The 27,553-nt window shown below is 50.1% G+C and overlaps 1 protein-coding gene across 4 annotated transcripts in view; it reads left to right on the top strand.

Annotated features, from left to right (window-relative positions):
• Nucleotides 1-27,553, top strand: part of JADE2 (jade family PHD finger 2) — a 74,327-nt gene that overhangs the window by 18,812 nt on the left and 27,962 nt on the right. For all 4 annotated transcript variants that reach the window (XM_030229240.2, XM_030229239.2, XM_030229237.2 and 1 more), the window contains 2 exons: nt 1,963-2,120; nt 18,844-19,013. In XM_030229240.2, coding sequence (XP_030085100.2) covers nt 1,963-2,120; nt 18,844-19,013 — 328 coding nt within the window. The remainder of the gene's footprint in view (nt 1-1,962; nt 2,121-18,843; nt 19,014-27,553) is intronic.

Consider the following 27,553-nt stretch of genomic DNA (forward strand, 5'->3'; position numbering starts at 1 on the left):
CTGTCCCCATCGTGGCCTCAGCCCTGTGTGGTTCAGGCACAGGGGAGCATCTCATCCACCCAAGCCAAGAGCTCTGAGGCATGAGGGATTACTCAGGTTTGTGTTGTCCTCATTGGAGCTGGGCACTGAAACTGGGTTAAGGAGATGTTGTTGGCCCAGGCTGTGACCTGTCAGCACAGGGCTGTCAAGAGCAGGGTGTGTTTCTACCCTTTGTTTTAGAAAACACTCTGCAGTGGGATTTCTGCACTTGTTTGGATACACAGACCCACACTGCTAAAGGGACTATGATATCTCACATATCCCTTCTCATGTTTAATTAATGCCTCTCTTAATTTTAAATTTCCCACACTGGCAGTGTGCTAAAAGGTTACTGTGGTGTTTGTAGCCATGGGTTTGTAACACACAGAGGCTTAAAGGACCCTGATCTTTCCCAAACTGAGCTGACTGTAATATATAGGCTGTTAATGATGTTTGTTGAAGACTGTGTCTGACCAGCTCAAATGGTTTGTATGGACAAAGTTAAAAATGTCTCCAAACAGCTGCATCAGGAGGAGAGTACCAGTGAAATTCAGAGGTCCCAACATAGCAAAGGTTGTTTATATATTGTATTGAAGTCTAATTGGGTTAGCAGCTGAGGCTCTGAGGATTAAACAAACTGACCTAAATACTGGTCTCAGTGGTCTTACTTAATGTCTAGTTTCCTGCATTTCAATCGATTTGGGTTCCCAAATACCCTCCAAAGTGTGTTATCTTTGTGTCAAAAAATGTAAAACTATACTGTATTATTTCTTGTGATTCTGACAAAGCAATTCTCATTTGGAGAGCAGACTGTAAAGAGATTAAACAATATTCAAAGAAAACACCTGATCCATCCTAGCCTTGTGGAAGGAATGCAGAAGTAGCAGGGATGGAGCGAGATGGTGTCCAGGCAGGATTGCTGGCACTGGCAGTTATTATTCCAGCTAATAGCAGATGGTAGAGAGGAGAAATCATCCATTTCCATTTACAATTTATTTTTGTGCTGCAAGAGGCAGGATTGCTCGAGTCATTGCTGTCAGGCAGCCCTCTGGAAGGAAAACCTTACTTACCGTGAGGGATATTTTTAGAATGAGTTTTTCATCCTTGGAGAAGATGCTGCAGGGCCAAGAGTGAGATGGAGAATGAGCCCATTCACTGACTGAAGGACTGGAGGATTTTCTTACAGGAGGGGACCAGTGTTGATCTCACGGGGGGTTTATTGAGTCAGGAGAAATCTGTGTTTGTGGATATGTAAGCAGCACCTAGATCACATTTTAGCTGGATAATTTCTGTCTTAAGCTTTTGTCTGTCCCTGTTGAGGACAGTGAGGTGATGTGGTGGAGACATAAAGGTGCTTGGGGCAGTGAGGTGGCCTGAAGGGGACACAAAGGTGCTCAGGATGGTGAAGTGACGTGAGGAGGACATGAAGGTGCTTGGGACAAAGGGGCTCTGTGTTTCCCACATCTTCATTCAAGACAAGAACAACATTTTCTTGTGGCCTGTGAAGGCCAAATGTGGAGAAGCCCAGTTGCTGTACATCCCTTGGCCTTTGGAGTGAATTTGTGTGGTTGTGCTGAAACCACTAATCCCCTAAGATAAAGCAGCCTGTTTCTTCTGTTTAAAACTAATTTTTGGTCTGCATCTTGTCCAAGCTCACACCCTGTGGCTGAATTTCCTGACTGCCCAGTATGGGGGACCTTGAAGGGGTTGCAGCTGCAGGGCTTGGGCTCTTGGCACTGCGTGGCTGTAGGGGAGTCCCTCCCTGTTGCCATGTTTTCCTGCCCAAAACTTGCCCTGCAGGGGCTTACTTTGACACCCTGAAGGTGGTGATGCAGACACCCCCTGTGCTGTGCCCTGGGGGCAGTTTCCCTGGACACCCTCCCTGGGCAGTGTGCCCCCAGCCCCTGCCTGGCTCTGCACTCAGGATGGTTTGTTCCCCTGCAGGTTTTCCGGACGGATCTGATCACAGCCATGAAGATCCCTGATTCCTTCCAGCTGAGTCCTGACGAGTACTACGTGCTGGCTGATCCCTGGAGGCAGGAGTGGGAGAAGGGTGTCCAGGTGCCAGCAAGTGCCGAGGCCATCCCTGAACCTGTGGTCAGGTAAGTGAGCAGGGTCTCCTCCATCTGGTTCTGTCCATGGGGAACCTGGTCCTGGTTGGGGACCTGGTCCTGTGCCTGGTCCTCTCTGTGGGGTTCCCTCTGCCTTGGTGGGGTGCACACCATCTGGGAGAGCACATAGAGGTGATGCTCAGGATGCTGGGCTTGCACAGGGATGCACAGGGACCTCCCACCACATCCTGAGAAGTCCCTCTCATGTGCATGGCTCTTTTTGGTCAGTGGCCAGCTGGGACAGCTCCTTGTTTGCTCTTGGTCAGGAAATTTTAAAAAAGACCCGATAAAATCGAAGGAACAATAAAAAAATAAAACAGAAAACCATGCAGAATGCCAGCCTCTGCCTGGCTGCTTGATGCTTCTCTGTCGAGGAGCACGTGGTTGTACCGCTGGTATTTCACAGCAGGGGAGCAGGAGTTGGCCCTTAAATTAAAAACTTCCCTCTTTACCATGTTTGTGCAGATTGGAGACGTGCTGGGCATGCTGAGATTCAGGGCTTGGGAAAAGGAGCCCAGCAAACACAGAAGCATCTCCCAAGACCTTGTAGAGACGACGTCTGTCAGCAGAGATCGGGGGCTCATTAGCTATTTTAAAATAGGGAACTGAGTTTTAAAATAGACACTCAAACAGCTGCTCAGGCGAGAAGGAAACATGGGGGAGCTGCTACTCCCTTTGACGTGTGTGGGGGATTATCCCAGGGCATGGCCAAAGCTGTGGGGGAAAGGTTGGTGCTGCCAGTGGGGGGAATGGAAAAGGCTGGGAAGGGACCCCAGAACTTGCAGGGTTGGATCTGAAAAGTTGCAGGATCAGACCCAAAACTCCCCACAGGGTTTACAGGAGCTTTCCATGTCTCTTGTGTTCCCTTTGTGACGTGTGACACCGTGTGTGCATCCTGCAGAAACACTCGTGCAGCGTTGTGCCAGGGTGATGCTGGGGCTGCTCATGGGAGCAGGGTGGCTGCCGGGGGATGTGTTTTGCCAAGGGATTTGGGCACAGAGCAAGGGCTGGTGGAGGCTCTGCTTGTCCCACAGCAACAGCAGCTGCTGCTGCTGCAGCTGCCGACCCCGCTTCTGAAATAAACTTTTGTGTACGCTCCCCTTCCTCCCCCGGGGAAAACAGAGAAAGAAATGAAACTTTAATGAGTCTGAACACATCAAAAGGGAAGTTGTAAAGGGGGCTGTTGAGTTGATTTAATCCTTGGGAAAAAAAAAAAACGCAGCCGAAAAAAAAAGAGAAGGGAAAAAAAACCCAAGCCTGTGTGTGAAATATCTTTTTTTAGTTGTCTTTGATAGCTAACCGCAGTCTGGCCTCGCCAGTGCTCTGCTTCCCAGCTGAGGGCTCGTGCCGGGGCTATTTCCAGCTGAAAAGTGATAGCTTGGCACTGCCTGGGCTGGCAGTGCCCATGTAGAGCCAGGAGTGTTGCTTCCCAGCAGTGGGATTTGGCATCCCAGACCTCACAGTCAGGCGCTCCTGGGGTGCAGGACAGGCTGGAAATGTGCCTCTCTTCTTGTCTCCAAGCCCTTGGATCTGGGGGTGCTGGAGCAGCTCTGCTGCATGTTTTCATGAGTGGATATTCCTCGAGCAACACCTGTTACAGGCCATTCCCTCCCAGGTCCCCATCCCACTCTGACCTGCTCGGGCACCCCCAGCACCATGTTGGTGGTGGTGGGGTCCTCCTTTGGTTTCTGGAGGGGACATCCTGGTGCTGCTCACTCACTTGAGTGTGAAATTTCACTTCCAGTGTCAGTTTCTCTTCCAGTGTTATCCTCCGAAGAATTTCCTAATTTTTGGGATTATTTTGCTTGTTTGATTATTCTCAAAATTGGCACTTTTCCATAATCCTTGATGAATTGCCTCCTGAAATAGTTCCAGCTCTTTCTTCAGTACCTCAACATTGTTTTGAGCTCAAGCCTTGCTCTAGAAAGAGGCTGTTTTATTTTTAAAGCAACAGATATTAGAAAGAAAATCTTCCCTGTGAGGGTGGTGAGGTGCTGGCACAGGTTGCCCAGAGAAGCTGTGGCTGCATCTCTGGAACAATGTCCAGGCTAGACAGGGCTTTGAGCAGCCTGGTCTAGTGGAAAGGGTCCCTACTTATGGCAGGATATTGGAACTAGGTGACCCCTTTAAAGTTCTCTATAAGTCTGTAATTCTGAAATCTGTCCCATTCTCTGTGACCTCTCAGATACTCATTGCTGACTCCATCACTCCCAGCTAATCCCAGGTGGATTTCTGCAGCCCCTCTAGTTTGTGTCACACCCTGCTCATCCCAGGCTGCTCCTGGGCTCCTTGGAGATTGTGCTGCTTGCCCACAGCTTCAGCTTCCTCTTCTTTCTTCTCCTGTTGCTCTGTCTTGCACTGTGTCTCAATTGCCTGAACCATCTCTCTTTGCTGGCTGGCCAGCAAGCATGGCCTGGAGGGCTTTGTCCTCGGGTATTGTCCTGTTTGGGATATTTTGCCTTCCCCAGTGTGATGGGAGGGAAATGAAGAGCTCATTTTACAGCAGTGTTAATGGTTGCACCTGGTTTGTAGCCATGATGCACTCCCAGGGGGACAGGCAGTGACACTGCCAGATTTTTTTTTAATCAGGACAGAATGCACGCCAGAAGGCACAGCAGAGATGGTGTGCTTCTGCTGAGCAGCTCACCCTCCCAAAGCATCCCTGCCCTCAAGGTTTTCCCACTTGGGCCACTGATGTGAGAATGGGAGGTGGAAAGGGCACTGTTGGACTGCCAGGGACAGTGCAGACTGCAGTAATTTTGCTATCTCCAGGATTAGACAATTCTTTCTTGCATCTTGCCTTGTTTTGGAGAAATGTCAAATGCTTTTTTCACAAGAGATGACTCTATTTCATCTGCCTTAAGAGAGCAGCCTTAAAAGGCCTTACAGCTCCATTTACCTCCCCTGTTTAATTGCTTTACCAGTTTAATTGCTCACCCCAGTCTCCCTCCCAGGAGCAGCCACCTTGCTGGTCCTGCCTGAGCTGCTGCTTTTGCCCCCCACCCTGTGGCTGCTGCCCCATGGCCTCGGCATCACTTCCCTGCTTTGCTTCCAAATTTTCCTTTCTACCTACTCAAAAAATTTTGTCTAAACCCAACATCCTCTCTGTTGGGTATGGACAATCCAAATTCCTTTAATCTGCTGAAAAAAGTCCCAGCATTTATTTCTTTTGTGGACTGGAAATGTGGAGCCCCGTGGCCGATGCTCTTCCTCGCTGTCAGCGCTGTGCTTTCCCCCATCTCAGAGGTGTAACAGAGCATCCTGCCTTTAGGGGGTGATGCCTGTGCTAATCCAGTCCTGATGTTGTCACTTCTGACAGCCACTTCCCTGTGAAACTCCTAGAGGGAGGTGGGGAGGCTGGAGAGAAGACACTGGAGCCCCGGGAGCTGGCGAGCAGACAAGCACTGCCTGCAGAATAATAGCCAGCCCATGGTGCTGCTGCTCAGGAGCTGGTTCCTGGGCTGAGCCATGGGCAGCCAGCAGATTGTGCCGTGGGGTGTGTGGGAGCTGCTTCCTGCTCAGGAGATGGAGCTCGTTGTCTGAAGGGTGCTGTGAGCTGGAGCAGAGATGGAACAGAGATGGAGCTCCTTATCTGAAAGGTGCTGTGAGTTGGAGCAGAGATGGAGCAGAGATGGAGCTTCTTGTCTGAAAGGTGCTGTGAGTTGGAGCAGAGATGGAGCAGAGATGGAGCTTCTTGTCTGAAAGGTGCTGTGAGCTGGAGCAGAGATGGAGCAGAGATGGAGCTCCTTATCTGAAAGGTGCTGTGAGCTGGAACAGAGATGGAGCAGAGATGGAGCTTCTTGTCTGAAAGGTGCTGTGAGCTGGAGCAGAGATGGAGCAGAGATGGAGCTTCTTGTCTGAAAGGTGCTGTGAGCTGGAGCAGAGATGGAGCAGAGATGGAGCTTCTTGTCTGAAAGGTGCTGTGAGCTGGAGCAGAGATGGAGCTCACTGTCCCGAAGGTGCTGTGCACGCAGCCACTGCTGCTCTTTTCATCTCCCTCCTGGCTGCTTGGAAACCAGCTCTAGGTTTTGTGCCTCCAAAGCTGAAAATGAGATTTTTAAAACATTTTGTTTTACTGGAGCTGTAAAATGTCAAAAGCTGGGGTAGAGGCAGAAGGCAAGAGCTGTATTTTAAGGAATGCTTTCCTCAGAAAGCAGCTGTCTCAAAATGCCTCCACTAAGAACCACCTTAAACTCCAGGGTCCTTTCTGGGTTAGCACAAATTGCAGTGCAGTTGTGAGGAAAGCAGGGAAGGAAGAGGTGCAGCATATCTTGGCTTGTTGTCCCAGGAGGATGCTGCTGGCAGCCACCTGGATGCCAGGGTCATCAGAGGCAGCACAGGAGATCAGCTGTTTCCTCTCTGCGATTACTTCTGGCTCACGGCTGTTCAAAAGGGTTTTATTTGAACCTGAGAATTTTATTGGCCTGAGAATTGCCCAGAGCTTGAAGGGCTCCTGTGTGCAGATAAAAGCCATTTCCAGTCAGATGGGAGCTATCAGACAAGTGAGTAGTCAGGGCAGCTTTCCCTTTTAACAGGCAGGCTGGCATCCCTGCCCTGTGTCTCCTGGTCATCCACCTGCAGTGTGGGTGGTGGTGACACTGCATCCCTGTGGTACCATGCTCCACCTCTAGAGACCATAGTGGGAGGATCTCCACTGGCTGTTTTTGGACCAGAGCTGAGCCTTACAGCCCCTGTGTGAACTCTGCAGTTATTTTACAGTTGTGTAAACAGAGGCACAGAGATTTCCAGCATGAGGGGATCCAGATGCAAGGTCCCAGTCTGCTGTGGGGTGCAGTTGGGTGTTGGAGGCAAAGTTGGCTCATCTCAGTACAGCTTCAGGATTAAACAGGGTAAGGTAAGGGTAAGAGTTATCAGCCATTTGGGAGCATCAGGGGCTTTGGGTGCCTCTCCTGTTGTAAATGGGAAGATGGGAGAGACTCAGATGAGTTTTGTATTCCCAGAGTCACACCATAATAGACCCCAAAGGACATGGACTTTGCTGGTTGATGTGGGAGCTCGTAGAAGGCTGTGAAGCCATTTTTGAGCAGTGGATGTGCCAGGGACCTGGGCTTGTCCCTTCCTACCGGTGGCGATGCGAGTTGAGCTTGCACAGCGGAGCATCACTTCGTAAAGCAGCGGCACCTACGTGGGATTTTATGCACCTGTGCAGGTTTTATTTCCTCCTTTATTTAATGATTTAATGTTCTTGGCATGTGGCTCCTTCCCCAGGCTGACAGGGATGCAAGCAGGATCTCAAGGTGGCTCTTGGATCTCGCATTAAGCCACATTAGTATGTGCTGTAGATTCTGTTTCCTGTGAATTTGCACACAGCGGGAGGACGAGCAGGAAGGCTGCTTCTTGCTGGCAGGCTTCCCAGATATTCTTGGCATTGCAGATCTATACTTGCATTGTCGCTGTGGCCCTGTTTTAACAGAAAACAGAAAGTGCTGTGGTAACAGGCAGGCACAGCCCCGGCGAGTACCGGCTCGGCGATGGCGGCGGCACTGCGCGAACGCCGTCTGCCGTGTCGGCAGGATGGCCCTGTCCTGTTCTGTCCTCCTCCCCCAGTGCCCTCTGCCCTTCTCTGATAGCCACACACACAGGTCAGGCAGCTCCTGCTGTGCTCCTGGGAATGCATCCAGATGCAGAGCTGGCTGGGTTGGGATGCTGTGGCACTGCCCACTCGGTGTTCATCTCCTCCGGGCTGTGTTGTTCTTTACTGGACTCCCATCAGGAGGTGCCCCCACGTCTCCAGGAGCTCCAGCAGCTCTTTCCAAGGGTATGTATTGCTGGCAGGTTGAGGTTTGGTGATGCCAGTGTCATTGGCAGAGGAGGCACACGGAGCAGGTCTGTCTGTGGGAAGCAGTGCTGGAGATGAGTGTACTGAGGCGGGGAGAGGAATGAACTGGTGCACCGGCAGTGGGTGTAGGACTGGGTCACATCCCTGCCCCTATCTTGCACTGAAAAGACACCTCAGGTCCTCCTCACAGGGCTGGGTGCTGCATCCAGAACACCCAGCAAAGGGAGAAAACCCCTCCAGGAGCAGTCTGTGCTGCAATGTGGAGCATGGTAGCCTGAGGAGAGGTGGCCAGGCTGTCCTGGCAGCAGGGTGGCACGATGCAGATGTCCCAGCTATGCCTGGACGTCACCTCTCCGTGTCCCCTGGGAGTGCTGGCTGGCAGCCAGGCTGTATCCCTGCAGTCCCAGCCTGGGGAGGGCTTCCCGAGGCTGCCTCCTCAGTGTGTACTCGATGAACCAGCACACTTTGTTCTCACTGCTGAGATTGGACTTCCTCTCCTCGGTCGGCGACGCAGGCTGGCTGTTGACTCATCAGCTGCTTCCCTTGGGCTTTGCTGCAGAAGGGGCAGGCAGGATTCTGCAGCAGTTTGAGTAGCTTTTGGAGCAGAGCTTTTTTTCTTTTAACATAATCCTTTTTTTTTCCTCTTTTTTTTTTTTTCTCCTGTTTTTTTTTCCCTTCCCTCCAGCTCATCATGAAAAATGTGTGAGTTTGGAGCTTGCAGATGGCATGCTGGCAATTTTACAAAGGGCTATTTCTTGGGTTGGTTATCCCCGTTCTGTGGCTGCCTGCCCTTGAATATGCCTGGGTTTTGGTATGCTCCAGAAATGCGTGTACACTTCCCTCAGAGACTGTGCTCTGATCAAAAGAAATGAAAATCCCAATTGCCCTAGGCCTAAATGTTTTGATCACAAGCCCTGGGCTGTGTGTGGGGAGGGGAAGGCTCCCTGCCTGCCCATTCCTGGGGACCCCCAGAGTGACAACTGGCTGTGGTGGGGATGGGCTGGCCAGTGGCACTGATCCAGGACTGCAAAATAATCCCAGGGATGTAACATCAGTGAGTTTGGTCTCCAGCTCTGCCACTGGGAAAGGGAGGTTTCCAGTCAGATCTGCTCAGGCATCCCTTGTCCCTGTAGGCAGTGGGGAGGGATGGCCTGTGCACTGGATGGTCTGTCCTGCCAGGGCTTCAGGTACCTGGTTTAGGATGGGATGAATCACACCCAGGGCAGCAGAGGGTCTGGGCCATGCAGAAGGGGGCACTGGTGCTGCAGAAGGTTGTTGGCTCATGCCCATTGCCTGTGAGTGCTTTGCAAAGGAGTGAGTGTGATTTACTCTGCCTGTTACTTGTCATCATTTCTGCTTTACTGTCTGCTTGACAAGTTCTTGTGTGGGCTTTCAGCAACTCCTCACCTTTATTAGTTTGCTATGGGAAATGTGTTAATCCAGCCTGTTCTTACCTCATTCTGAGCCACTTGGACTTTTATTTTGAATGTTTGCTAATCTTCCCAGTGGATGCCTGTGGTTTATACTGGATCAAGCACACAGAAAGTCAAGTGTACTTCAGCAGCAAATGTATAGAACGAGTGAGCTGGATTTCCTGCTGCTCTGTAACAAGGTTTACAGCTCTTGGGACCGACTCTGGTTTGGTACAGCCTTGGGAGCCTCCACATCTCACTCCATTGCTTCTGCTCTCCATCCAGAACCGTGGATTTATTGTGCAGCCAGGCAAACCCCAGCAACTCTGATTGCTGGGCTTGCAACCACAGCACTAATGAAATCACCTCTCAGTGATTTAGTGCACCTTGGGTCCCCTTTGAACAATGCAAGCAACTATTACTTTTAAGTGCTCTCCAGAGTGATGGGAGGAGTGGGATAGCCCAGCAGCAGGAACAGCTGCTCAGCTCTTGGTGCTGCTGTGGGTAATCCTGTTGAATTTAGGTGAAGTGTTGCTGGAAAGTGTGCTTCACTATTGGCCAGGACCTTGGGGAGGTGGAGGAGAGCTGTAGGTGATTTCTCTCAGTGCACTTGAAGAAGATCTGGAAAATCTGATCTAGTTGAAGGTGTCCCTGCTCATGGCATGGGGCTTGGATTAGGTGACCTTTAAAAGTCTCTTCCAATTCCAACCATTCTGGGGTTTCAAGAGGTGCACCCAAACGAGTGTAGCTGCAGTGGGATGGTGGAAGAGGCAGATGGATCCCTCCTTGTTCTCTGGGATGGGCTCTGAGCTGCTTGGAGTGTCTCAGCATCAGAGCTGTTCCCATGTGTTTCAGGGTTCAGTGTTAGTTCAGCAATCCAGAACACATTAAAAGGGTCTGGATGCTGCCTTTTCAAATTCCTCAAAGCTTTGCTTTCAGTGGGCTGGGTTTCTTTAAGGAGACCCATGTGAAGGTACTGTGCTGGTGGATGGGAGTTGTCATCTCGTGCCCATGTCTGCGTTTTGAGCTTTGCCACACTCAGCTCTGTGAGTAACAGTGTCAGGGGGATTTGTCCAGTTCTTCATCTGCTGTGGCTCATGCTCAGACCATGGCAGGTGCAGAGCTGCCACCACTGCTCATGTCTTCTGTTTCTGGTCTCCATTAGTAGGTGGATACAAAGGCAAGTGGAGCTGTTTGCATTACTGAAGTAATTATGGAAACATTATCTGGCTGGGATAATTAATTCCAGATGCTTTAATGTTAGTAGCTTGGCTTAAGTTACATAAAGAAGCAACTTTTTTTTTTTCTTTTTATATCCAGAAAACACACACCCAAGTGTCCCTGGCTTCTCTAGTAGCAATTCCAAGACATGTATTGTTTAAATGGAAATGAGCAGGATACTGGCAGCCTGCAGGCTGGGTTTGGAGAAGGTTGCTGTGTGACATGGGTCCCTGAAGGACCATGGGTGGGTCAGTGACGCTCTTGGAAAGGGGGAGAGCAGCACCTGTGGGTGCTGGGGCTGGCTCTGCCCTGCTTGCCTGCAGGGAGAAGGTGCTGTGCCCTGGAACTGGAGGCTGCTGTGTTTTGCTGGGTTTCAGAGCCAGAAGAGCAGCACAGGCTGTGTCACCTCCCAGCAGCAGGGAGGGACAGTCCCCCTGCTGCCTTCAACACCACTGTTAGAGCTGAATGGCACAGAGAGGAAAGGGGGAAAGGAATATGGAGAAGATCTTTGCCCAGCATCAGAAATTATGTGTGCATTTTGCTCTCAGCCCAGACACTGCTTTTGTCTAGTCTGCCAGAAAAACATCTGCGTTTTGTTGTTCCAATCAGCCCACCAGCAAACCACTGCCCAGCCACTGCTGTGTCCCTGCAGCCGTGGTTTTCCTCTCTCAGACACTGTGGAGATGACCCCAGCTGTGCTATGGTGCTCTCCTCTGCCTTGGGAAAGCAGACACTGCTCTGCACCTGAATTCTTCTGTACCAGGTCCCCACTCCCATCTACATCAAAATGATTCTCTGGGCACTGAATCAGAGTTGCAACCTAAATAATTCATTTGTTGAGCTAAATCTCAGTGAGATTTAGGCTGGAATATAAATGTGAGAAAGACAGGGACATCAACACTGGTCTTCCTCTAGTCTGCTGGGTATCAGGCTTTTTATGTGGTGATAAACAGCTCAGAAATGGAATTGGAAAAGCTGTCTGGGTTTCACAAGATGGCTGTTTAGTGCCTCCTGTTCACTTGTTTTCCTCTTTTTATCACATCAAAGAAGAGTGAATCACTTTCTCCTTAGAGGATTATGTTATTCCAGGGGCCTGGAAGGACCCACTATGGTTACAGGCTGTTACAGAAGGAGATTTCAGATGGGGAGGGAACAACTTAGTATTTTTCTTACTGCACCTGTTAATTGTAAGCTGCATTTCTGTAAAACTTCCACAACCTGCCTGTGTAAATCCTAAACTGCCAGCAGCTCGGGAGGGGCCACCTTACCCCATCCTTAACGTTCTGCACGGAAATGGGATTGTCACAGGGGGATTTCCAAGCCCAGAGAGAGAGTCCTTGAATGGTCCTGGAGAGGAATTGGGCTGTGCCCTGCGGAGCTGTGCTGTGCTGCTCACGGATCAGATGCTCCCCGTGGCTGAGGATGCTTTAAAAGCTGATAATGAAAATTTCTGACGTTCACTGGGTAGCGCTGAGTGTCAGAATTCAGCTGGGAAAGAGCAGCGGCAGCTGAAGGGGGCACCCTGTCCTGGGCTGGTCCCTGCCTGGCAGGGGACAGCAGGGTCCCCGAGACACGCTGGGGTCCCCGAGAATGCTGGGGTCCCTGCCATGCCGTGGTCCCTGCCGCATCCCCAGCGCAGGAGGGCTGGGAGTGCAGCCTGCACAGCCACCCAGGCATTACTGCACAGCCACCCAGGATTACGTCACCTGGAGCTGCACTCACTGGCTGCTGGCACCCGAGGGCAGGACGCTGCTGCAAGCAGCATTAACCCCTTCCTGAACATCCTCAGTGCCACTTGGGCAGCACAAAGGGATCCTCACGGAGGTGAGCGTTAGCCAGCGATATTTGTGCAGTCAGGGGGTGCATTTTGGGCACAGCTGCTCCTGTTGCTGCATCCTCCTGGGGCCAAATTCAGCTGCTTTGTTCTCTCAGTACAGCAGCAAAAGCCAAGTGGAGCTTCATGGCTGGAGTGTGTGTAACTGCCTGTGTAGGTTTTTGGGATGAGAGCTTAAAGGAAGGTTTGAGTTATAGCAAAGGGCAGTGGCAGCCCAGCCACCCTCTGTGCCCAAAAGGGGCAGTGGGGACAAACCGCTCGTGGCACTGAGCTGTGTGCTCAAGCAGGGATGTACACAGGAAGGGCTGATGTTAAGTTCCCTCCATCAACCTTTTTTTGCTAGGAATGTGCTTGTTGCAGCCCCTGCCATGAAGATAGCCACAAATGGTGCAGAGTGGGTGGCAGGTGGGGCCATCAGCCATCACAGGTTTCCCTTCCCAGACCAGAGGCTTCCATTCCCGTGGCTGCTCTGTTGATGTATGTATGTATGATGAATTTTCATGGATTTTCAGAGGCTGTTGCCAAATCTTGAGGGGTTTTGGCTCCAGCAGCCAATAGGGAAATACTGCAAATCATTTATTTTCTGCACAAAGTGGTCCCAGTGGTGCCATCTCATTCTTCTCAGGTTCTTGTTTGTTTTAAAATAAAAGGGTTTGGTGACAGTGCTCTGTTGAGATACATTATGCCACCTCCCTCCCTCCCTCTCCAGGACCAGCTGCCTCCAGCCATCTCTTCTCCATCCACAGGAGGATGTGTTGACAGACTCTGGGTACCTGTGGTCCCTCCTGCAGGGTCCAGGGGCTCTGGTGTCAGGTGGCTTGTGCCAGGGGTGACAGCAGGGTGCCCACAGGGCCCTGAACTCTCTGTGCTGGTGACCAGGGTGCTCCAGATGTTCCCTGGAGTATCTTCAGCCAAGGAGGGAAGGGGTGAAGTGCACAGGTACCTGTTAGCACCAAGACCTGGGTGACCCTAAAGACACTTCTGGGCTCATCCAGCTGCTCAGGCCAGCTTGCTGGCAGGTCTGAACCTCAGGCCAGTGTATTGAAAACCTAAATATATATTATCTTCTTGGCCTTCCTTTTGTCTTGGAGCCCAGCTTTGGGAGTATAGTTTTTGGCTCATGGTTTTATAGCCTTTACTAGAAGTCATAAAAATACAAGAAGTAGGAGTAACATGGTCAGTAAATCTGGGTGTGGGAATGCTGAGGATCACAAACCCTTGTGTGTGGGTTGTGGCTCATTATTGTGACCATCCACCACTATCTCCAACCCTATCCTTCACCATTTTACCCCCAGGCACTTTTTCTAACTTAAATGCTTAAATTCTGCTCTGCTGTTGAGAGGCAATACCATGTATAAAATCTGTTAGCTTAAGTTCATAAGAAAGTGGGGCATCCTGTCCAAATGGCCTGTTAGATTTTAATAAACAGAAAGTGAAAATCATCCCTTTAAATTGCCCTTTTAAAGCTGTTGTGTGGCACAGGAGAATTCCCCCACAAGCAGAGCTGGTGGTAGGAACAGTATCAGCACTGAAGGTTGCTGGCAGAACTGTCTTTCCACTGACTTTCTTAAGCTGACTTATTTATGGACCTTGGACAAGACTAATTTAGACTGGAATGGAGGTAAAGAAAAGATTACTGACTAATGTCTTCGTTGTAATAAAATTAAGTATTTTTAGATGAGAAACACTATGCAGGATTAATTATTTCTGATATATTAAAAGGGAACATATAGGAAAAAAAAGCCTTTTCCCTTCAGCCAAGTGAAGCTTTCAGTTTACAGAGATGATTAACCATGGGAATTTGCTGAGTATATTTTATTACTGTGTAATCTTCTCCAGGGATAGATGTGATCCTCAAGAGTGTTGGGGTCCACTTACTCCTTTTCCTCAAGTGCCCTTGAGACCCACTTTCACACTAATGGCCTCAGGTTTGTTGTGATTTTCAGGCTGATCCCAATTTTCAGCCCTTCGTTTAAACGAGCCTTTGACTGATACAGGATTTGAAAGGAATGCTGTCTCTGGATAAATAAAGGAGTAAATGCTCCTCCTGTGTAACTGAGCTTCTGGGAATGGTCTGGCTTGGAGGAGGCTTTGCCTCTGTGATTCTTTGCCACGATGGTGCAGGGAGTTCAGGTGGGTTGGTGGCTCCTCCTGTGCAGACTCATCATCCAGCCTGGGTATTTCTTTGTCCACCAAGCAGCTATTTGGAAAGATAGTTTCCCAATGGATTAAGACCTGTCCCTGCACTCAGGGGGAGCCCTGATGACATCCCCAGCTCTTGGAGCCCAGCAGGAGATGGAGAGACACTGGTGAGGGCAGCCTCTGTGCTTTGTTCCCTTTTTCTTGCTATGTCTCCACTGCAGTGCTTGGACAGCACAAAGCTTGCAACTTTTTGGGCTCCAGTCTCTTGAAGCTGCTGGAGGTGAGGAAGGGTGCCCAGCTTGGTCTGTTTTCTGTATTGCTGTGAGGCAGGGCATGGTCTTTTCCAAAGGATTGCTCTCTTACCTTAAACTGTAGGATCTCTTCCTTCCAAAGCTCTGTCACTGCAGTCACAGATCTTTATATCTCAGCACCAGGAAGGCCTTTGCAGGTGTGGTAGCATGTGTCTGGAAGGAGTGGGCTGCTTTTTAGGAATGTGATTTTATCCACCAGAGCAGATCCAGGAATCAATGGGAAGCTGTGCACCTCTGGGGCATTGGGGTACCCCATGTGAGCCTCAGCATCTGGCAGCCTCCAGCTCCCCTCAGGGTGGGAGCAGTGTTCATGGGAACAGGCACAGGCTCTCTTAGGCTTTGCTGAATTGTTTACAAGCCATAAAACCTTTGTGTTGAACTGAGTGCTGCAGATGAGTCAGGGAGTTGATCTGGACCAGGCTTCCAGCAGGCCCTCATAGGGTTTTACAAGTGTCTCACTGTATAAAAAACAATTTAGCAGCTATTTCAGTTTTTTCATTTCTCTGTTTACTGGTACTTGAAATGGTGAGAAAATGGCATGAACATGTCCCAGCATCCCCAAGCCTGAGTTAACTCCAGGCGATCCCAGCCCATGCTGCCAGGTCAGCATGGGGTTATAGGGAGGAAACTTCAAAAGTAAAGTTTAGTGATCCTCTTAAGAAGATACTTTTCATATTAATGCTTATTCCTTGTAGGAAAGTGTCTACTGGGTGCTGCAGCACCTGATCATCCCTCCCTGATCCCTGTGTTCCCAGACAGGGAGAGGCACCTGCCATCACTGCACTGGCACGTTTCAAACCTTTTAACAGAGTGCTGGTGAGCTTGTTAGATGTGTGTATCTTCATTACCTTGATCTTCATCATCAGTGATGTGGTGAGAGGCAAAATGTCACTGTCCAAGTGCCAGTTCCCATTAAACCAAAGCAAACTGCATTTAATTAGAGTGTCAGAAAGAGCTGGACATTGAGTGCTGGTGGAGCAGTTCCCATCAGTGAGCCCCTGAGCTCCCTGTGATCTCTGCATCACCAGGGACCGTGCACAGCCAGGACCTGAGAGTCCAAACACAAACCCAGGTTTGAGAGACTGAAATTAATCCAGTTTTGGGGGGGTTGGGAGTGCTGGGGAGGGGGGTACGTGACTTGAGGGGACAGTCACTTGTTTCCTGTCTCTGAGAATGAGGTTCAGCAAACTTCTCCATGAGGTACCTGCAGAAAGGAGGTGGAGCTGTGCCCAGGTGGGAGTGGATGTGCCCAGGCTCAGGCAGGGGCTGGTCCCTCACTGCTCTTGGTGGGCAGTACTGTATGCACTGTGTGAGGTAACCCCAAGGGGTTGCTCCATGTTGGGGGTAGAATATAGGAAAATAAAGATGGTGTGGAAAGCAATCTCACCCCTAAGGAGTTGCAACTGGACCAATTATCAAAGATTAGGAATAGGCCTGACTTTAACAGGCTACAGCTGTAGGCAATGAGAAGAAGAGTGCTGTAAAAGAGTGGGGTGGTTGGGTGAGAAGGGAACTGGGGTCAGTTGGCTGCTTTGTGAAGAAGAAGGAGTCAGTGCTCTGAGGAGCAGCCCATGAGAAACAGCGAGGAGGTATGGAACTTTTGTGATTCATAGGAGACAGCAGTGTGGAACCCCTGCAATAAGATGATAACAGCTCCAGTCATGTCAGCACACTCATCACACTGAGTGCATTTCAGTGCAGTAAATGACCTGTTCAGGTTACTCCTTTGATATGTACACAGAGCATTAATCTTTGCAGGTTTATGCCAGGGTAAAAATAGCAGCTCTTTGCCCCTGCCATCCCGAGTGTTCGTGGCTGGCTCAGTATCAGAGCATCACCTGTTGCGGGGGCTTTTGGGTGAGCAGCTTGTGTAACTTGGCTTAGTGAGGGCTTATGGCCCTGACCTCGTGCTGCTCAGGCAGCTCTTCCCAACAGAAGCATTCATTGCAGGCGGAGGACTGGTTTTTTCTCTCCAAAAGCTAGTGCCCAGCCTGGCTGCTCCCACACCCAGGTTCTGTCTCTGTGAGGGATGACCCAGACTTGGACTCGTGGAAAGGAGAGGTTCAGTCTGATGTGAACCAATGCATGTTGCACCAGCAGCTCCTGCTTTATTTTTTTTTTGTTAATGGCATCTTCCAGTGGCTAAAGGGGCTACAAGAAAGGCTGGGCAGGGACTTTTTAGATGGGTGTGTAGTGACTAGACAGAGGGGAATAGCTTTGAACTGACAGAGGGCAGATTTAGGTTAGATATTAGGAAGAAATTCTTCCCTGTGAGGGTGGTGAGGCCCTGGCACAGGCTGCCCAGAGAAGCTGTTGACTGCTCCATTCCTGGAAGTGTCCAAGGCCAGGCTGGATGGGGCTTGGAGCAACCTGGGCTAGTGGAAAGTGTCCCTGCCTATGTCAGGGAGGGCTGGAACTGGATGATCTTTAAGGTTCCCTCCAAACCCATCTGTTGTGTGACTCTCTGATTTTAGGGGTTTGGGAGCTCCTTAGATGCCAGTCCCGAGGCTGTGGCTGGAGCATACCTCCAGTGTGTGCATTAGAGATGTCAGTGAATCCCCAGCTCCTATCCTAGATTACAGTGAGATTGTTCTACAATGTGGGGACTGAGAGCTGTCCTTCCATGTGGCTCTTTTTGGTTCTTTAACTTCAGTTTGGAGATGTACTCAGGACATTGGGTCACATGTTTATTTTCAATTTACTGGGGGGAAAGTAAAGCAAAAGAGATAATAAGAACCCATTTCTTGATGTTTCCCTCCCTGAGCCATAAACTCTTGCTTCCCCGTGCTGGTGGCTCTGGAAGTACCTCCAGTGTTTGTGACCACAGAGGACAGCAATTAAACTGCATGTCTGGGTCTCTAGGAACTCCAGGTTCATTTTCCTGCCCTGCCACAGATTTCCTTCCCGACCTTGGCAAGGCAAGTAGGGTCTCATTCCCAAGGGCAGCTGGGCTCAGGTGTCTCTCCTTGGCACATACCGACCTTGGAGCACCTGGTACCACAACTCACCTGGCTCTGTGATGGACACCATGGCTTTGCCCCAGACACATCACAGAGCACAGGGCACCCAATGCTCTGACATTAGCTTACACAGCAGGACAGAAGGCAGATAAAAGTCTTCCAGGGATCAGCAGCCTTCCCAGCTGGCACTGGTGCAAGAGCAGGGCTGGGTCCTCCAGCTTTGCATGGGGAGAAGCTGTTTGGAAGGGGCTGATGTGCTGCAGTGAGGTATGTTTGGTTGCTGTTTCTTTGCAGCATCTTTCTGGCTTGATATCTGTGCCAGGAGGTGGATTTCAGGGGAGGAAGTGTGAGCTGTGCAAATCCTGCAGCAAGCTCCAGCTCCCAACTTCACTGAGATCTGTCAGCTGGCACCACAGGCTGCTTCTCATTTCCAGCTTGTCCTCTGCTTGCATGTCATTAGGCGTGACACTGTTGACATGTGCATGGCAAGTATCATGCATATTGCTGCAGAGTTGCCAAGGAAAGGCAGAAGAGCTGACAGCCAGTGCCTGGTTACTCTTTGTGCAGGGAGTTTGCAGCAGATGAGGCAGCTCCTCTCCCCTCCCCTGTGGTTGTGATTAGAGAGCACTCAGAACAAATCTCAGAGGCCACCATGGGATGTTCCCCAGTGCCAAGTGTGCTGAAGTGCTGCCCAGCACGGCGTGGCTGTGGCACTGCAGTGTATGCACACTGGAGGTGTTCATGGAGATGTTAATGCTTGGGGGGCTTGCTGTCAGTACTTGGAGCATCATCTCCATTGCACCTCATTTTTCTCATGTAAAGAGTAATTTCTGTGGATGAATGGGAGCTGTAGTTGCTGTAGTTGCTCTCCTGAGGCTGTCTGTCAGTGCTGGCCCATGGACTGACTTCAGGTGCAGTGGCTTTGTTTTCCTTCACAGAGTCAGGTGCCCAGTGTGGTCTCACCCTCCATGGCAAGAAACAGAATATTTTTCTGAGTTGTGGCTCTTTCTCAACCTCCCCTTCTTTTCTTCCAGGATCATCCCCCAGCTGGAGAGCTCACTTTCACAGGTTTCACCCAGCAGCCTGCCTGGCTCTGAGATTTCAGAAGCTACAAGGACTTACTTGCAGGGAATGAGCCGCTATGACCTGGACGAGCTCGATGCCTGCTGGTTGGAACTTGTTAACATGGAGCTCAAGGAGATGGGTGAGTATTGCTGGTTTGGGTTTTTTTTTCTTTCTGGCCTGGGTGTCCCACAGTGGGCATTCAGGCTTTTTGAGTAAGCATGTGGAACTAAAGGCCTTGAAGAAGAAATGTCAGGAAGCCTGGTCCTGTTTCCTGTTCCAGGCATCTCTAGAAATCACAGTTAACATGGCCTGCATCCCTGCTGTTATATCACTGCACATTCTTCAGATTCTTTAGTGGATTTTGGTCGAGTGCAAGTACCTGAGCTTGGAATTTGACCATTGGCACTAGTGCTTAGCATGGTCTGCTGGGCAGATTTGTTGGCACAGACCCATGGGTGTGTGTAGTCCTGCCAGACTGTGGAGGGATTTTCCAGTCCTTGTTAGGGAAGGGTTGCTGTGGTGTGGCTGCTGCCCTGCAGGTAAGAGTAATACCTCAATAAAGCATTCACCTTGTGAGGTCAGTGAAGGCTCAAGCATGCCTACATGAAGGGTTAGTCCTGGTGGCAAAGGCCTTTCAAGAGTGGGGAAAAGGATTTTACCAGGTGCCTGAGCAGATGGGATAGTGCACTGAGGAGCAGGAGGGTTGTGTGGCTCTCCCAGGCAGCTGGTTGAGGGCTGCAGCAGGAGTCAGGCTGAAGTCAGGAAGATGCAGTTCAGTGAGCTTGCATGGAGCACAGGTGAGCTCAGAAGCTGGCTATGACATTGACTGATGTTGGTTTTGGAAGATCTGTCTTTCTGGTGTACTTGTGATTTACAATGAAATTTTGTTACCATGACCTTGAGAAAGTTCTAGAAGCTGCCTTCACAGTTTGTCTGATTATCTGGTATAGGTATCCTGTATATTTGATTTCCCAAATCTCAACATCGTGGAGCCTGTAGCATCACAGAGAAATCACAAGTCAGTTCTGCCCTCATTAGCTGGTCCTGTATTGGCAGCCTCAGCTCTGTCATTAGCACACACAGGTTTTGAGGCACTGGCAGCTACAGTGAAGTCCTTGTGCAGAGCACAGGGTGCTGTTGGATAAAGCCAAGTGCCTCAGTCCTGCTCAGGACTTGCAGAGGATCCACCCTTCCTAACCATGCACAGCTGCTGTTGCTGCATCAAGAAACCACCTTCAGCCACACTGGGCATCGTTCTGACCTCACTGTGCCTTCACTGTATCCCCTTTACATTTCCCTTGCCCTCTCCACAGCTGCATGGCCATCAGAAGTGTCTCTGGGCTCCAGGGAAGCCTTGTCTCTATTTCCACTTCCACTTGTGTGTTTCGCAAGTCTGTAGAAATGAAGTGGGCAGAGATTTGGCTTCTCCAGCCCAGTTGGATTAAATTTGCCTTGCTTTATTATTTCTTCAAAGTATTAGGTTTCAAATGCAGTTTCCAGATGTGGAGTTCCTGGGGTTATGGCAGGTTGAGATAATTGGAAGGTCCCTGCCCCCGGCCAGATGGGAGCTGGCTGCTGGCTGTCCCCATGTCACCTTTGGGCTGGCATGTGCCAACCCCACGAGTGCTGGGGTAGAGTGGCAGCTTCTCCAGCAGCACTGCCTTGGGAGTGAGTTGAGTTTAGGAGGGGAGGTTGAGCTTCATCCCAGCCATAGCCCTGCTCCTTGTGTGGGCTGGCACCTCAGCATGCCAGGGAGTCCCAGCTCAGGACACAGGTAGAGCTTTGCTGCTGACCCTCAGCCCTTCTGAGCAAGCTGCATTTTCTTCCCCCCATCTCATCATTTATCAGCCAGTCACCTTTTCCAAGGAGTGTCCTTAGGAGATGTTTGTCCAGGGCTGGGCTGGATGAAACCACAGAATCTGAGGAAGCCCTTGAGCCTTCCTGCCATCACCAGCTCTGGATGGTGATAAGGCCCAAGGTGATCCCAGCAGTGGTAGTGCAGAGAACATCACTGCCCATCCCTGCTTCTCCAGCCCGTTCCTGTCACTGAGGGAGCCCTGTCATTACTGGCTGAGCCTTAAATATACAGGGGAGAGAGTAGCTTTGAAAAGCAGTGTTTGGCATGTGAAATCCACTGCAGATACAGCTTCAGCCCAATAGTTGCTGGTATCTTTCTCTGTCCCCCAGTCCTCCCAACTTCTCTAGCAGTGCAAGGATTGGTTCATTTTTTCCAGTGACTTGGAAAGGAAAAGATGTGGCTTTGATGATACCCCAACCCTGATGCTGTGGGGAGCTGGGGGTTTGGCAGGTGGGAAGCAGGATGGGAGCTGGTGCTCCTGGCTGCAGGACCATGGTCACATCACCCTTGGCAGCCATGCCTGCTATAGAGGCTGGAAGTTGTTGGGCTTCTTTGAGGGGATGCATCTTCCTGCCCGTGGAAGTGATGGGGTTTGGGTGCTTGTAGAGGAAAGCTGTTGCAGCAAATCTGTTGCTGCTCAGCTCCTAGGCTGGGCCAGAGCAGCTTTGCTCCCTCTGCTTCCCAGATGGGAAAAGCCAGGGTGGGATTTGGGTGCCCTTCAGCACCCAAGGCAGAGGGTTGCTGCAGCCTGGGTTGGTCCAAGGCAGTCCATAAATAGCACTTTCTCCCGGAAGCCCTTGACATTAATGACACCATTAATGACTCGCTGAGATTTCCAAACCTGCTTTGCTAATCTCCAAGATCATTAACGTGACTTAACTAGAGAATGGCAGCCTCTCCTCCCATTCAGAGGAGTCAGGAGTTATCTCCCAGCGTTAATTTAGGAGGTAGGCAGAAGTTTAAATTCCTCACGGGTGTTTGGCTGAACTGTTGTCACTGGGCTGTCCAGGGGCACAATATGTCATTCCCAAAATATTTAATGACAAAGAAGCATCCAGATCTCTGACTGGCTCCTGAGGATGTGTGGGGAGGAGAGCTGGAAAACACCTATGAGATCATCCAGCTTGCCTTTCGTGGGTCTACGCAGCACACAGCACATGCCTTTTCCAGTCCTTTTTAGGTCACCCCAGGGACGGAATTTTATCACCAAGATCAGATAAACTTCCAGATAGCTCCAGCTCTCTGCATTCTGCCTGCTGACTCCTCTCCCAATTAAGTGGAATTGCTCCAGAAAGCAAAGGTTTCCCATGAAAAGCAAAAGTTTTAAACATAAAACAGCTTTAAATAGTTTTAAACCCCCTAGTAAGATGTCTCAGTAGCTGTTGCTGTACTCGATGGAAAAGTGCTGTTTAAAGAACCTTTGTGTCCTAGAGATGAAGTCAGTATTTAGGCATGCCTAAGTGTTTTATTTGTTGCTGCTGCAATATGAGATTGTAAAAAAAGTGGATCTGAAGAGGGCTGAATAGAGCCCGGGGCCAGATTAATGTCCATGCCACTCCAGGCAGCACAGCCCTGTCCTTTTAGACAGCAGCCATGCCATAAGTCTTCATTTTTACATTAACATTTTATGCTGTGTTTTGTGATCTCCACTAAATCCAAAGCTATTGTAAGAGTGGAGCTAGAGAGACTTCAAAGAGCAAGGCTGAAAGATCCTTTTGCAGTGATCGACACTTCATAAACACACGGAAAATCCTCAAGAAATTGCTAAAATTGTTGTTGGAATCAATTTTGCTGAAGGCAGAGTCGAAGTTTCTAAGTATTCCCTTGACTTAATCCATATGGTGTATTCTGCTCACATATGCCCACCACAGCTTCTATCTTTGGAGCTGGAGGTGTTCCTGGTATTTTATGGCAGGAACATGCAAAGGTCACATGGATTGCTTTTGAAGCTCCGGGGGGAATTCATCGCTGCATACTTGAGATATGTCTGTGTGCTAATGAGATGATCCCTCCCTCGCTGGAGGTGAGATTGGTCAAGTAGATGTGAAATAAGCTGGAGTCCACTGTGCTCAGTGGAGCAGAGGCTGCTGTCAGTCCTGCTCCTCACAGTGTGGCTGCTTCCCACCCTGACAGTCTTGGGTGTCACACTCTGAGGCTGCTCCCATCCCACTGCATCCTTCAGGGATTCTGGGAGCCCCTTTTTCACCCTGAGGCACTGTTGGCACAACCCTGAGCAAGTTGGCACTCCCCAGGCAGAGCCTGTTCCCAAGAAGCTGCTGCCCACTGTGTGTCCACGTCCCACTGTGCAGGACACCCCAGGAGAGAACTGTAGAATGGTTTGGTTTGGAAGGGACCTTAAAGCTCATCCCATTCCCAGCCCCCTGCCATGGGCAGGGACAAATTCCACTAACCCAGATTGCCCCAAGCCCTGTCCAACCTGGCCTTGGACACTTCCAGGGATGGGGCAGCCTCAGCTTCTCTGGGCTACCTGTGCCAGGGCCTCACCACCCTCACAGGGAAGAATTTCTTCCTAATATCCAATCTCCCCCTGCCCTCTGTCACTTTGAAGCCATTCCCCTCTGTAAAACACCACAAGCCTCTGGATCCGAGTTTATTTATCTCCTTAGAGATACAGATAATCAATCCCACGTGTAAATGAATATATTAATTGTTTTTATGTGATGTATTCATGTATAGATTAGCAGTGATGGAGATCAGTGGGACACTCTTAAGACATTTTCCCCCCACATTTTCAGCACAACCAGCTTTTACATGGAGTCGCTGTTTTGCTGTTTCCATAAATTCCTGGCAGTAATTGCAGTAGTTTCCAGCAGTACTCCAGTTTTGCTGCTGATGGGGTGAGGAGGCTTTCATCATGAGTGCTCTAGGACAGCCCTGTCAGAGCCAAGCATCGCTGCAGAGGCAGCAGCTTCTAAAGTGGCTTCTGAAACATTTTGTCATCATCTTAAATTTGAGCAATAATTGATGTCGGTGGGTGGCAGAAAGGGTGATAATTGGTTCCTGTAAATCTTTTAAGTGCATTTGCAGGCTGTGTTTGTAACAAAATGTCTGGAGGTTTCACTGTGGATGCTCAATTCGCTGTTTGTGCGTTGGTCACACTTTACATGCGGGGTCTGTTTATAAATAACACTGATAAAAGATTAATGTACAATTGCTGCATCGTCCAAAGGTTGTGTGTCTGCAGGTGGTGGGCTGGAGGTGGCTGTAGGAGTCCCAGGTGCTCTGGTGTGGTGTTCAGGTGGTTGGCTGTCATCCCCTGATGTCCCTGAAGGATGCCCAGGGGGGCACTCAGCCCGGGGCAGGGTGGCTGGTGTCCCCACAAGTGCCAGAGCAGACAGGTTTGAAGTGGCTTGCCCGGGGCGAGCTGGAGGGCCAGTGAGCTGGAAGGAGATTGCTGGAGTGTGTGGTCCCTGTGCCATGTGTGAACACCCCATCCCATCAGGGACCTGTCATTCTTCACCTCAGGTTTTCAAAGATAGTCAGAGACAAGCCTACATCATCTCACAATTGCTTTCCCTTTTATTTTATTATAATTTTAAAAAGCAGTAATTTTGAGTGGTTTTTTATATATATGTTTCCTGAAAAGTAGACTCCCAGGTTTATAGTCTGTGAATCAGCAAATGGCACAGCCTGCAGTCCTGATAGCTGTTTGTTCATGAGCTGTTTCTATCTCCAGGTATTCTCCACAGGGGGAAAGGATTTATTGTTTCAGTAAATTGATATTAGTGGAGCACAGTTCAGTCAGAAATAGGTCTCTATTTTGTGAAAGGTGGTTCTCCAGCTATTTTTTTCCTCCCCTCACAGTGAGTTGGCTCACACCACGACAAGGAGTAGCTGAGAATTCATTTAGCAGAAGAATATTGCTCCTTCATGCCACATAAATTACAATATTGCAGGAGTAATTGTAACGGAGGGCGGCGTTGTGTGCAGGAACGTGCCTGGTGCTTCTCCCCAGCACGGTGCTGTGGCTGCAGGGCCAGCCCTGTAACCCCTTTGGGATAGAGGGTTAAAATTCCCTGTTTCAGGGGCTGTGTGGGCAGTTGTGAAGGCTGAGCTGTGTGCAGCTGGGAGCCCCTGGGGTGGTGGGGATGCTGGGTGGCTGTGCAGCTGCAGGGATCACAGCAGACCCTGACACAGACACACAGGGAAGACTTTATTGCTTGGAGCAAAGTTCTTTCATGTTTTCTTTTCATGAATCAGATCTGGAGACCTCCTGTTGTGCATCATTATCTGTCACCTCTTCTCCTCCATTTCTGAAGCAAGTTCCATTTTCAGGTGCTCCCTTTAGCCCTGCAGCATCCTGCCCTGTGCAAAGAGGGGACAGATCTTCTCAGCTGAGAAGCTGTGGGAGGCAGCATTCCCTGGATTACAGCCCTTCCCATTGTGGGGCAATACTGGGGCGTTCCAGGGAGGCTGGGTGGCCACATCAAAGCCCATCAGTGTTAATGAACTCAGGGTTAGTGGGGAAAGGGTGTGGGTGGCCTCCTGGAAGGGGTGATGGGACACACTCCTCGTGTGTTGGTGTTTTGAACCTGGCTCCAAATGGCCAGCGATTGTATTGGCACAGGATTGAAGTCTCACCTCTGCCTGTGTCCCTCCAGACAAACTCTGGAGAAGTTCATGGCTATCACTGCTGTCTTCTGTGGGGGCTCAGAAAAGCTTTGTTTTCCTGCCTAAGACCTTGGCACACCTTAACCAGGTGAAAATACTGTTCTCTTGGTCAGCAGGTAGAGTCTGCTGGCCTGGGGATGGTCCCAAGTGTGGACATCACTGGATTTGTTTGTTGTAGCCAAGATCAGTTGTCTGTGTCTTTGCTTTCCTTCTCTGGGGACAATAGTAGTGTCACTTGTGCATGTACACAGGGAGTGTTTTGGTGGAGGATTTTTTGGGTTGCTGTTTAGCTGGCCACGATCAATAAAGAGAGAGCTTTTGCAGCCAAAGAGATGACAATTTTATGAATGGAGTTTAGTAGCACAAACTTCATGTGATACAGAAGGAGATAAATGGAGCACAAATGGAAAAAGCACTTCACCCCCAGGCCCCATTGTTTAGTGTTTCATAAACGATTAATCGCTTCATCCCCATCAAGTGCAATTGTCAATTCAATGAGCTCTGAGGTGTTTGGGATGAGGCTTGGCAAACACATTCCTGATGTAATTACACCTAAATGGAGTGGGAGAGTGCCTGTGTGTGTGTGTGTGTGAGATCCATACTCCCATGTAGGGCTGTAATAGCTGCATGCCACAGAGGCTGATGAGGGCAGTGCCTTGCCCCACCAAGGCACTGCTCTCCCTCTGCCTCTGCCCTTCCTCTGGCGCAGGAGTTTTGGGATCAGCATGAACTTTCTCCCCAGGGTTAGGCAGATTCAGGAGGTGGGATGGGTGCTGCTTCTTTCCACTTGAGGTGAAGTGGAACGGTGGCAATGCCAGCATGATCCTGACCCTGGGCAAGGTTGAGTTCGTGATTCCTGTGGAAAACCCCCTCCCTTTCCTTCCTCATGCTGCCTGCAGCTGCCAGCTCTCTGCCTGCCCTCTCCCATGAGCAGAGGGCAGCTCTGGAAAGTGTGTGGGGAAAAGCACTGGGAACACCTTGATGATCCTTTTGCTTTGCAAGAGAGCAGAGCCTGAAATGTTGGGAGGAATGGAGTAAATCCAGACTGGCACTCTGGTGCCCAGGCTCATAGTCACAGATGGGGAGTTGAAACCCTGACCAAGAGGAGGATATTCTTGCTGGACTGGTTTAATACTCACATAAAGTCATGTTGAGCAAGTGCACCTTGGGTGGTGTGTTTGTAGAGGGACTCCATTAAGGCAAAAATAATGCTCTGACTTTCTCTGTAACATGCAGGCGATGATAGGACAAGGGGGGATGGCTTTGAGTTGAGTTGATTTAGATATTGGAGATAAATTTTTCCCTGTAAGGGTGGGGAGGCCCTGGCACAGGTTACCCAGAGAAGCTGTGGCTGGAAGTGTTCAAGGGAACACTTGGACAGGGCTTGGAGCAACCTGGTCTAGTGGAATCTGTCCCTGCCCCTGGAGGGGAGGCTGGAACAGGAAGATCTTTTAGGCCCCTTCCAATCTCAACCCTTCCACGTTTCCATGGCATCCAACCGGAACGGTGCCAAGAGCAAGATGGTGGCTCCATCCCAGCCCTGGTGCCCAGAACTCGCTGTGCTAGTGCAGGATGCTTCACATTGCTGAGCTGCAGAGGCCCCAGGCAGCCTGTGCCAGCCTGGGGCTCAGATCCCACGCCCATGGCGGGGCTGCTGCGGAATCCGACAGGTATCAGCAGGTTCCTTGGCATGCTGCAGCACGGCAGCCCCAGCTCCTGAAAGGGCTGCGATAGGGAACAGTGTTGTCTGTCTTAGATGGTATCTCAGACTCGACATAGACGTGTAAAATGCCAGGCTGGATGTTTGCAGGGACTTGTCAAGCCAAGGGAAACCGTGCCAGTGAAACATTGGGGAAGAGCTTAAAAAGGCAGACAATGGTGTGTTTGCTTGCCGAGCTTGCCTACGTGATGCTTTCCCCCTTGACAGAGTTTTTTTGGTTGATCAGTGGCTATGAGGGGAAAGATACTGCCAGCCCCTTCCAGCCAGAGGTGCTGGTTTCCCTGCAACCCCATCCCTTGGGGCTTTGGAGCAGCCCAGAACAGGGACATCACACTGTGGCTTGAGAGATGACCAGGATGCCAGATTTTTCACTGAACATTTAATTAGTAATTGGTCCTTACGGGTTCTTCCTCAAGCCCTTTTTCTCCATCTTTGCTTATAAATGAGGTATTTTCTTCCATTGCTTTGG

Source organism: Serinus canaria, chromosome 13, assembly GCF_022539315.1.
Source record: "Serinus canaria isolate serCan28SL12 chromosome 13, serCan2020, whole genome shotgun sequence".
In the NCBI taxonomy this organism is placed as follows: domain Eukaryota; kingdom Metazoa; phylum Chordata; class Aves; order Passeriformes; family Fringillidae; genus Serinus; species Serinus canaria.